The sequence below is a fragment of the Pseudophryne corroboree genome, chromosome 11 (assembly GCF_028390025.1).
Source record: "Pseudophryne corroboree isolate aPseCor3 chromosome 11, aPseCor3.hap2, whole genome shotgun sequence".
Lineage (NCBI taxonomy): Eukaryota > Metazoa > Chordata > Amphibia > Anura > Myobatrachidae > Pseudophryne > Pseudophryne corroboree.
The window spans coordinates 337,001,967-337,013,651 of NC_086454.1; the positions used below are offsets into that span (position 1 = coordinate 337,001,967).

General features: G+C 49.7%; 1 protein-coding gene across 4 annotated transcripts in view; it reads left to right on the forward strand.

Annotated features, from left to right (window-relative positions):
- The window catches only part of USB1 (U6 snRNA biogenesis phosphodiesterase 1), a 45,380-nt gene extending 35,517 nt beyond the window's left edge, over window positions 1-9,863 (forward strand). For all 4 annotated transcript variants that reach the window (XM_063945827.1, XM_063945829.1, XM_063945828.1 and 1 more), the window contains 4 exons: window positions 6,695-6,748; window positions 6,938-7,043; window positions 7,987-8,070; window positions 8,727-9,863. In XM_063945827.1, the coding sequence (XP_063801897.1) occupies window positions 6,695-6,748; window positions 6,938-7,043; window positions 7,987-8,070; window positions 8,727-8,831 (349 nt within the window). In that variant the 3' untranslated portion in view covers window positions 8,832-9,863. The remainder of the gene's footprint in view (window positions 1-6,694; window positions 6,749-6,937; window positions 7,044-7,986; window positions 8,071-8,726) is intronic.
- The last annotated feature ends 1,822 nt before the right edge of the window (window positions 9,864-11,685 follow it).

The following is an 11,685-nucleotide window of genomic DNA, read 5'->3' on the forward strand; positions in this document are numbered from 1 at the left end:
CAGCGGAGCTGTGAAGAGGAAATGGCGCCAGTGTGCTGAGGGAGATAGCCCCGCCCCCTTCTCGGCGGGCTTATCCCGCTCTTTATATTTATATTATGGCGTGGGATTTTTGCACATATATAGTTTATTAGACTATATTATGTGCTGTTCGCCATGTAAGGTACTCTAATTGCAGCCCAGGGCGCCCCCCCCCCAGCGCCCTGCACCCATCAGTGACCGGAGTATGTGGTGTGCATAGGGAGCAATGGTGCACAGCTGCAGTGCTGTGCGCTACCTTAATGAAGACCGGAGTTTTCAGCCGCCGATTTTCCAGGACGTTCTTCTTGCTTCTGGCTCTGCAAGGGGGACGGCGGCGCGGCTCCGGGACCGGACGACCAAGGCTGGGCCTGTGTTCGATCCCTCTGGAGCTAATGGTGTCCAGTAGCCTAGAAGCCCAAGCTAGCTGCAAGCAGGTAGGTCCGCTTCTCTCCCCTAAGTCCCTCGTAGCAGTGAGTCTGTTGCCAGCAGATCTCGCTGAAAATAAAAAACCTAATAAATACTTTCTTTACTAGAAGCTCAGGAGAGCCCCTAGTGTGCATCCAGCTCTGGCCGGGCACAGATTCTAACTGAGGTCTGGAGGAGGGGCATAGAGGGAGGAGCCAGTGCACACCAGTAGTCCTAATTCTTTCTTAGAGTGCCCAGTCTCCTGCGGAGCCCGTCTGTTCCCCATGGTCCTTACGGAGTTCCCAGCATCCACTACGGACTACGAGAAATAGAATTACCGGTGAGTAAATTCTTATTTAAAGTATCCACATTCCTAGTTTGTCCACCATACTCCAATGTCTCCAGAGTCCCCCAGCAGGGTAATATAGAAAGCAGAACTAACTGCACCTATTGTTATCTGACGCCTGATGTGAGAGTGCAGGATTACAGGATTAGCCGACCTGTGCCGTGGGCTGAAGGGTGAACATGACAGATATCACTTTTATAAGCCTTGTGCTGGATATACCCTGGTGACACACGCAATGGGAGCAGGGGGCTCAGTCAGTGCATCACGCTTTGAGGTAGATACAGATGTATCGAAACACGTTGGAGGGGAAGTCTGCAGACGGCGGGACACTTACCTGATGATCAGGAGGATGATATCCAGCGACACCTGAGACCCCCTATGATTCACGCTCATATGTCTACTGAGTCCCATACTCTGTATTCCAGCAATTGATTTTTCTGCTTTTTGTGTCTACCTGTTCTAGAAGACAATCGCTTTTGGTAGGAGTGTTTAATCTGTTTGTTTTAATAATAATAGTAATATCTACGGTATTACACTACGGAGGCTTTTTTTCATTGACATATTTGGGGCAACGTGTGCCAGGAAGTCGTAATAGCAGTGGAATATATATCCAATACGGCTGGATCCGCTCCTTGGCCTTGCTTTGCTTACTGTATATAAAAATATGATAGCTGAAGCCTAGCAGCAGAAGGCGGCTGCACACAGTGCTGGTGCCTCAGGGGACGGCAGTGACCAGGGCTCCCAGAACCACTGGATGAGCAGCAGAAGGCGGCTGCACACAGCGCTGGTGCCTCAGGGGACGGCAGTGACTAGGGCTCCCGGCCCCACTGGATGAGCAGCAGAGGCGGCTGCACACAGCGCTGGTGCCTCAGGGGACGGCAGTGATTAGGGCTCCCGGCACCACTGGCAGAGCAGCAGAAGGCGGCTGCACACAGCGCTGGTGCCTCAGGGGACGGCAGTGGCTAGGGCTCCCGGCACCACTGGATGAGCAGCAGAAGGTGGCTGCACGCAGCGCTGGTGCCTCAGGGTACGGCAGTGACCAGGACACACCGGCACCACTGGATGAGCAGCAGAAGGCGGCTGCACACAGTGCTGTTGGTTCAGGGGACGGCAGTGACCAGGGCTCCCGGCCTCACTGGATGAGCAGCAGAAGGTTGCTGCACACAGCGCTGGTGCCTCAGGGGACGGCAGTGATTAGGGCTCCCGGCCCCACTGGATGAGCAGCAGAAGGCGGCTGCACACAGTGCTGTTGGTTCAGGGGACGGCAGTGACTAGGGCTCCCGGCACCACTGGATGAGCAGCAGAAGGCGGCTGCACACAGTGCTGGTGCCTCAGGGGACGGCAGTGACTAGGGCTCCCGGCACCACTGGATGAGCAGCAGAAGGCGGCTGCACACATCGCTGGTGCCTCAGGGGACGGCAGTGACTAGGGCTCCCGGCACCACTGGATGAGCAGCAGAAGGCGGCTGCACACATCGCTGGTGCCTCAGGGGACGGCAGTGACTAGGGCTCCCGGCACCACTGGATGAGCAGCAGAAGGCGGCTGCACACAGTGCTGGTGCCTCAGGGGACGGCAGTGACTAGGGCTCCCGGCACCACTGGATGAGCAGCAGAAGGCGGCTGCACACATCGCTGGTGCCTCAGGGGACGGCAGTGACTAGGGCTCCCGGCACCACTGGATGAGCAGCAGAAGGTGGCTGCACACAGTGCTGGTGCCTCTTGACGGCAGTGACCAGGGCTCCTGGCACCACTGGATGAGAAGGGGAAGGCGGCTGCATACAGTGCTGGTGCCTCAGGGAACGGCAGTGACCAGGACACACTGGCACTACTGGATGAGCAGCAGAAGGCGGCTGCACACAACGCTGGTGCCTCGGTGGGCGGCAGTGAACAGGACACACCGGCACCACTGGATGAGCAGGAGAAGGTGGCTGCACACAGCGGGATCCCGTCCACCAGAATGCCGGCAGCGGGCAAGCGCTAGAAGGTTATATTCTCCATCTATGGGTGTCGTGACATCTACAGAGGAAGAATAGCCCGGCGGAATTTCACTCTGTCGGGATTCCGGCGTCAGTATTGTGACCGGCGGTATTTTAACCTCTTCCCCTTCCTAATATCCATCTCTCTGATTGCTCTGCCCTTCATCTGGCATTGAACCCATCAGGCTAACAGACCGTGCACCAGTTTGGCCTGTTTTGGAGTACTCGGACAATCTTGCTGATTGTAAACAATGGTGTTTTCCTGCAGACCTTCCTTCCTCTTCTAAGTGTACACGTCCGCTGACATAACTATATTCACTCGGAGTGTCTTAGTGATCCGCCTGGGTTCTGTGCTGAGGAGGCAGATTACCTCTTATACTGTCACATTTTATAAACCGAGTCTGAGATGTTTCGGTCAGTGCAGCCAGAGCATGAAGGCTTTTAAGTGTGTGACGTTTCAGCCTTACCACTCAGACTGAAGCAAAATATTTGGAAAGAAAATTATACCACTTCTCAAGCAGCGGCTTTTCTGCTACATACAGCCTCTTCTCTTCTCATGCAGCCCCTTTCCTCTACACACATCCTCTCCTCATGCAGCCGCTTTTCTGCTACACACGTCCTCTCCTCTTCTCAAGCAGCGGCTTTTCTGCTACGTACAGCCTCTCCTCTTCTCATGCAGCCCCTTTCCTCTACACACATCCTCTCCTCATGCAGCGGCTTTTCTGCTACACACATCCTCTCCTCTTCTCAAGCAGCCCCTTTCCTCTACACACATCCTCTCCTCATGCAGCCGCTTTTCTGCTACACACATCCTCTCCTCTTCTCATGCAGCCGCTTTTCTGCTACATACATCCTCTCCTCTTCTCGCGCAGTGGCTTTCCTCTACATCTATCGGTCTGTGAGATAGCCTTTTCCAGTATAAGCCACAATGTCCATTGGTGGTAGGGGCAGTAAGGATGGCTGAAGGGCAGGCCTCTGTGGTGAGGTGTTTCCTCCTTTCTCCTGTAACTCACCTTGGGCTCTCCGATGCAGTGGAGAAGCTCACCAGGAGCAGCCGCTAGTGTAGGAATCCCAGTGCTCTGTTCTGTGCACTGCCTGCTGTGAGGTACCCAGGAGTGTGAGGTTATTTCCCTTACCGAGCTCTGTGCCAGTGACGTGCGTTGAGGTCTTTGGCTGGGGAGGATATATATATATATATATCACTTCAACACACACCCACATTTCAATACATTATTGCACCTCCCAGGTGGGATATCCTGTATGACCCTCCATCTTAAGTTAAGCTGTTTTTTATTAATTATAAATTCCTTTATTCTATTTATGTCTTAAGGTTTTTATATATCCATTTTTTAGCATATATTCTGTTTTACTACATTTTTATCATATATGTAGTTTTGTGAAAAAAACAATTTTTTCTAAAAATTAGTGTTTTTTACTTTTTGCAAAATAAATTGTTTTTATTCTTTTACAAAAAAGGTATTTTTATCATGTCCTTTATAAATTGCATTTTAGTCCACTAAATTTTTTTTTTATATATAAACACCAGTTGGTCGCCAGAGCCCCTACCTACCCATATTCATATATATATATATATATATATATATATATATATATATATATATATATATATATATATATATATATAAATAACATTTCAATACATTATTGCACCTCCCAGGTGGGGTGAGATGTCTAGTCACTGCCCCCTCTCTCACCTGAGATAAAGCTGCTGTTGCTGGCTGAGAAGGCGGAGGAACGAGAGTGGAGATCGCTGGCCACCTCTGGCCATCTCTGGGCTTCCCGGGGCCACCGCTGCTGTAGTGACCCGACACAGCTTCAACATTAGTAACGGCCGGGTCCTGTCGCTGCTTCCCCTGCCGCCTACGGGGGATTGGACCAGCAGATCCAGCACTGGATCCGCTGTCCAATCACAGCTGTCTCACTGACGGGGGCGTGTCTGAAAGACCATCCCTGTCAGCGAGGCACTTGTATAAGTGCCTCTTTCCCCTCTTTTTCTAATGGGCTTTTTACAGCCCAGTGCTTGGACCCGCCCCCCGCTTTATCCCCGTTCCCACTGTGTACGGGAGGCACTTGCTATCAATGCCTCCCAAACTCATTTAATTGACTAAAATGATTAAAATGATATAAAGAGGATACATATGACACAGAATATGTGACTTATGTCTCTTCTTTGTATTTTAATCATTAATGACGGGAGGCACTGCCTCCTACCTCCCCTGACTGCACATCCCTCCTCTGTGCGCTGATTCTTCTGCTCATGTTCTGCTATAATCCTGTGGCTGATTGTTTACTGCTCTGTGATAACGAGAGTTATGGCTGGACGGTTAATCCATTCAAGTGATTTACTTTCCCCAGCTGCCAAGCTTATTGCTGGTGAGACTGTCAGTGCTGCTGTCATTGGTGGAGCCTTCCATCCTGGTGCTAGCAGTTCCTGCATCCTCAGTTGCAGAACCATCCTTAGCTCGGGTCCATGGCTGACCCCATTGCTCAGCTGGTGTCTAGCTCCCAGGATTAATCTGGTGGTTCCCTTACTACAGCTGCTCCAGGTGGGCGTCCAGATCGCCCCTTTGTTCCCCGCGTTTGATTGGTCAGGAGCCTTCTGATTCCATGGCCTTACTCCGGAGCGGCCGGCTGTGACGAGCAGTGGTGCTTTATTAGTGCTACATAGAAATAATCAAGACTGTACTTCGCACAAGTGTAAGGGTCCACTGGTACCCCAGGCTTGGCATGAGTCGGGATCTGACACCATCCCATAAGGGAGGCAAATGGTGCCTGCTCAGATTTGGAGGTTTCCTCACCATTGAGCCTCCGGTGTCCAGGGTGCGGTTGTCTTAGTTTGGGCAGCACTGAAATACTGAAGGTTCCAGACACTTCTTGGTTTAATTTTAAGGTGGACAGTCGGATAGTCTGGTTTCTTTCCCTTCCTCTCCAGATCAGGTTAGCCAGGCATACATCAGGCTGGACCATAAGTTCCAAGACCCACATAATTGCCTGTTTAGTTATCCTCCTTCTAATGAGGATCTGGCCCAGTGGCATTATTAACCCCTGATTCTGTATGCCTCCGTGTTGCCGTTAATCCCATCCCTAAAAGATGGCACAAATCTGTGAGGTAGATGTTCTCCTTAGGTCAATATTTGTCCTATATGGGGCCTCCCTTAGACCTATCATGGCTTCCACATGGGTGACTGGCAGAGCTCTCTGAGGGCTTACAGTCCAGTAAACCAGAATTGATTTACTTGGTAGAACATTTCTGGGACATCATTTAAAGGAGACAAGACTTTGAGTCATCGGACTGAAATCTTGGGAAGCATTCTCTCTGGAATCACCTGTTTTATCTGGGGTCTTATTGTGTTCTGAGCTGGATATGTCCATTTTGCAGGCTAGGGTGTGCAAGAGCTGTTTCATGCCTATGAATTCCTCTGGACATAGAGGTCTCAGGTTTTGGTTCTTATGAATGTCAAATGCCATGAGGTGTCATCTCTTCATTCCTCGGGGGCAAAGGCCAGCTTCCAAGAAACTATTGCGTGATGGGTTCGGCTACCATCCAGTATCTCCTTGGCTGGGAGCCCATCTGCTACTTTTCTGGGAGTAGTAACAGATGCCTGGGTCAGAGGTATGGTGAGTCTGGGATTTGTAGTAGGCTCCTCTTCCCGGAGATCGGCAATGACGTCTTTCTCTGCAGTAAGTAATTAAGTTTTTACTCCAATCAGGAATGAGTGAGAATTAATTAGCTCATTAGCATATACTTGCCATCTTTCCGTACCTGGGGCTTCCTACTGTAATTGCTAATTAGTGTAACGAGCATTGCATTTGTTATGAGGTATGTTAATGAGAAGTAGGACGTCTCTGCATTGTGCGCGTTGTCGGTGTAAGATACAGGTCTCTCCTGTGTATTTTATACATTGACTCCGTGTTGTTGCTCCGTGCAGGTTCCTGTGTGTCGCTGATCGGCTGAGGGCTTATACTAACCAGGAGAAGACAAGGTGAGTGCAGCTGTGCGATGCCTCATGCTACAATGGTGGTGTCAGTCCCCTCGCTTACATTGTTACATTTGTGCAATTTCATTGTCACACATTGCCGTGTTTAGTGTGTTGCTTTTGGGTACTTAGTTATTTACGCCGTGTACGACTGTCGGAGGTGGTGACCTTATAATTGTCAGCTCTTTTACACAGAACCTTTCTGGGGCTGGAAGTGACTATTGGGAAGGAGCAGCTCCTGGAGGTGGTCTCAGAAGTGGACAAGTCACTGCAGGAGTTTAATCTGGAGACTTTCTACCAGGTCAGCTCTTCAGCTGCGCTCAGATGTTTTATCTATTAATGGGCCACATCCAGCACAGGCATCCTTTCCTAGTGTACCTGACGACTCTGCGTCCAGTCACCGTCACCTCTGCGTCCTGTCCTCGTGTACCTGTCACCTCTGCGTCCTGTCCTCGTGTACCTGTCACCTCTGCGTCCTGTCCCTGTGTACCAGTCACCTCTGCGTCCTGTCCCTGTGTACCAGTCACCTCTGCGTCCTGTCCACCTGCCAGCTCTGCGCCCTGTCCCCTTGTAGCCGTCGGCTCTGCGCCCTGTCCCCTTGTAGCCGTCGGCTCTGCGCCCTGTCCCCTTGTAGCCGTCGGCACTGCGCCCTGTCCCCTTGTAGCTGTCCCCGTCGGCCCTGCGCCCTTGTCCCCGTCGGCCCTGCGCCCTGTCCCCGTGTACTCCTCGGCTCTGTGCCGTCCCCTTTTACCCGTCGGCTCTGCACATTCTCATTTCTTCTAGGACATTGTCAGTAAGATGTAGGGAAGGAACAGCAGTCCTGCGGCCATTATCGGAGGGTCCACACATGACACTCTAGATATAGCACATTCTGATAACTTATTTCAAGAGATTTACATTTTCATAATCTGTTCAAATGCCTCAACACGTCCTGTTATCAATCACTGCTATTAGCTCCAGTCAGTTTTCTTCTCCCTCTTCCTCAATAGATGGAACATATGTTCTGATAAGGCCGTCAGTCCCTTCAGGGATTTATCTCATACCATGTAACTTTATTTCTCCTGTCAGTAAATACAGAGGTCTGTCCAGTCATTGCCAGGAGCCAGTGGTGGCACAGACACTGCCAGTGATGGCTTTCTAGAATTGGATGGGCACATTGAGGCAGGGGATGTTGGGGGAATGAGCCGCATTTGGGGCAATAAGACTGTAGCCAATCCTGACTTTATTCCTTTCTCTCTGCCCAGAATCCCTCGTTCCACGTGAGCCTGGCCTGGTGTTTGGGGGACTCGGTGGAGCGGTTACAGGGAGCCTGCCTGAAGGAGCTACAGGTGAGGGATGTCCGCCCGCTCTGCGTCTGTGGCTATTACTGACCCATGTACCCATATATGATGCCTGGCATGGTGAGGGTGTTATGTTAATGGTCCCGGCACAGCTACCACCTCCCTGTCAGTGTAACAGACAGGCTGCCCCCATTACCCCCGTGGTGAGGGTTGTGTAGTTCACACCGGACACTGTGCTAGAAGCCACCTCGCCCCTTCTCTCAGCCGTTCCCAGGCCAGAAACCAGACTCTGAGCCTCTCTTACAGGTAGACAGGTTATGCATGGAAGCTACTCCTCACCCGCAAGTAACAAGAGCAGATCATGGTGTCCATGGACATCAGGGAGGTGCACATACATGTCCCACGCTGAGATCTGGGCCTGGCCACAGGGTGTTAGCAGGGATGGCTGTTACCTGAGCTGTCCGCCAGTCAGTGCTGTTGTGCCAGACCTTGGCATCTCGGCAGAGGAACCAGCCTGGCCTCTTCTGGGCTCCTTCCATCACCAGAGGTTACAGCTAAATTTTCCTGCTGGTGGGGTTAAGGCCCCAGAGTGGAAACTTATCTCAGCCAAGAACTAGCACAGGACATGGACAATCTACATCAGGGTATTCAGAACCCCCTCCCCGACTTGATACATAACGGCAATCCTCTCTTTCTGCTTTCAGGGCGTAGTGGACGCGTGTGAGGACTCTGAGCTCCTGACTCGATTCTATGCAGATGAAATTCGCTGTAAGTCCGGGAATAAGGTCTTTTCCATCCCCCTGCAGTGACAGGCTGGAGGACGGCCGTACAACATGGCACAGGACGCAGCTGGGACAGATCCGCATGTGATTATCTGTTGTGCAGATGTGATATAGTGCTAGAACAGCCTTAGTCTCATCAGGTAACCCTAGGGCACAGGTTCTCAAACTCGGTCCTAAGGACCCCACACAGTGCATGTTTTGCAGGTCTCCTCACAGAATCACAAGTGAAATAGTTTGCTCCTCCTGCGGACCTTTTAAAATGTGTCCGTGAGTAATTAATACACCTGTGCACCTGCTGGGTTACCTGCAAAACATGTCGTGGGTGGAGTCCTGAGGACCAAGTTTGAGAACCTGTGCCCTAGGGCAATCTACTGGACTTTGTGAGGAACCCATATGCTTGTTGCACACCATTTCTCCCCCCAAAAAAACCAAACACCCCTATGCAGGAGGCTGTACACCACCCATCAAAGTTCAGTGCTGTTCATTATTTTACAGCTTATCGGTCTAATGTAGACTGTTGGTCTAGATCAGGCATTCCCAACCACGGTCCTCAAGGCACACTAGCAGTGGCAGTTTTAGTGATATCCAGGCTTCAGCACAGGTGACTTAATTAGTAGCTCAGTTATTTTGATTTAACCATCTGTGCTGCATCCTGGATATCACTAAAACCTGCACTGTTGGTGTGCTTTGAGGACCGTGGTTGGGAATGCCTGGTCTAGATGCTAAAGATCTCTTTACCTCTGAGAATTAACCTTTCAATATGCCAATTCTTCTGGCTCTGTATTAAGTGATTTATGCACTTTATTAAGCTACCTTTATCACGTTTCGTTTGGGCATCGGATATTGTACCCCTGAAGAAGTCCTTTGGGACGAAACGCGTTGGCCTCTTCTATTTCACCTATATGGTATATGCTGTACTTATGACAACAAAAAACAGGAGTAAACAGAGTGATCGTCAACTCAAAAAATTCTAGAGTAACTCTGTGATATTGTACAGATGCTTTTATTATACTGTAAGAGAATTTTGTTTTACGATTGTGAATAAATTTTTATGACAAATCTAGGTTTTATCTATACAGGTGTTAGAGAATGTACTGTACTTATGGATGGTTAAATATCAGGAACATATTGATTAGCGCCTTCAGATCTGTTCTATTTTTTTTAACCATGGCTAACAGAAGGTTTATCTAGAGGTGCCGCATTAGATACACTCAAGGGCAACGGGGAACCTTTCTTTTCTGTATATACGTACAAGGAGGATGGGAGACATGTTGTATGTAGTAAATGTCTTGCCCATATTTAAAACTTTATCTAATATAGTTTGTCTTCCCTCCTAAAAATGTTACCAATCTACTTGTGAATGTTATTAGATGCTCCTATGTCTCCTGACGTTACTGAATGCTTGAAAAAAATGAAGCAATAGTTATCACCAGGAGAGAGTGACTGCGCAAGGCTCATGTAGAGACACAATAGGTGGCTGTATTATTACTAATCACTGATCGTCTATGTGTCCTGAGCCAGGATAACTGAGTGATTGGAGCAATAGTTATCACCAGTAGAGAGTGACTGCTGCGCAAGGCTCATGTAGAGACACAGGGGTATATTTACTAAGGTCCCGATTTTGACCGAGATGCAGTTTTTTCTTCAAAGTATCATGTCGGGAATTTACTAAGCAAAAATCTCGGCAGTGATGAGGGCATTCGTAATATTTTGGAAGTCCTAGGAAAAAATCACGAATCAATACACCATCGGTCAAATACGCCTGCAATTTGGTTGAAATCGGTAATTTACTAAAAAGTGCAAATCACAAACACTGCCGACAATAGCCAAACACTGCCGTGCAGAAATACAAATCGTGAAAAAGTGCTAAAAAAAAAACAGACCTGCTTTTTTATCCCGTGTTTGGATAGGCATGCACGGATCCATGAGATCCGTGCATGTTTATCAGTGGGAAGGGGATGGGAAAGTGTTATTTTTTTTTTTTGAAAAAAAATGCGTGGGGTCCCCCCTCCTAAGCAAAACCAGCCTCTGGCTCTTTGAGCCGGTCCTGGTTGCAAAAATATGGGGGGGAAAATGATAGAGGTTCCCCCATATTTAAACAACCAGCACCGGGCTCTGCGCCTGGTCCTGGTTCCAAAAATACGGGAGACAAAAAGCGTAGGGGTACCCCGTATTTCTGAAACCAGCACCGGGCTCCACTAGCCAGATACATAATGCCACAGCCGGGGGACACTTTTATATAGGTCCCGGCGGCCCTGGCATTACATAACCAACTAGTCACCCCTGGCCGGGGTACCCTGGAGGAGTGGGGACCCCTTCAATCAAGGGGTCCCCCCCCCTCCAGCCACCCAAGGACCAGGGGTGAAGCCCGAGGCTGTCCCCCCCCCCCCCCCCCCCCCCATCCAAGGGCTGCGGATGGGAGGCTGATAGCCGTTGTGTTAAAAAATTAATATTGTTTTTAGTAGCAGTACTACAAGTCCCAGCAATCCTCCCCCGCAAGCTGGTACTTGGAGAACCACAAGTACCAGCATGCGGAGGAAAACCGGGCCCGCTGGTACCTGTAGTAGTACTACTACTAAAAAAATACCCCAATAAAAACATAAGACACACACCTTGAAAGTATAACTTTAATACATACATACACCCCTCCATATACACATACTTACCTTATGTGCACACGAGGGTCGGTCCTCTTCTCCATGTAGAATCCATGGGGTACCTGTGGAAAAAAATTATACTCGCATAATCCAGTGTAGAAGGCTCTTCTTGTAATCCAGGTACTTGTCAAAATAAAAAAACGGACACCCGACCTCGCACTGAAAGGGGCCCCATGTTTTCACATGGGACCCCTTTCCCTGAATGTCAGAAACCCCCTCTGACT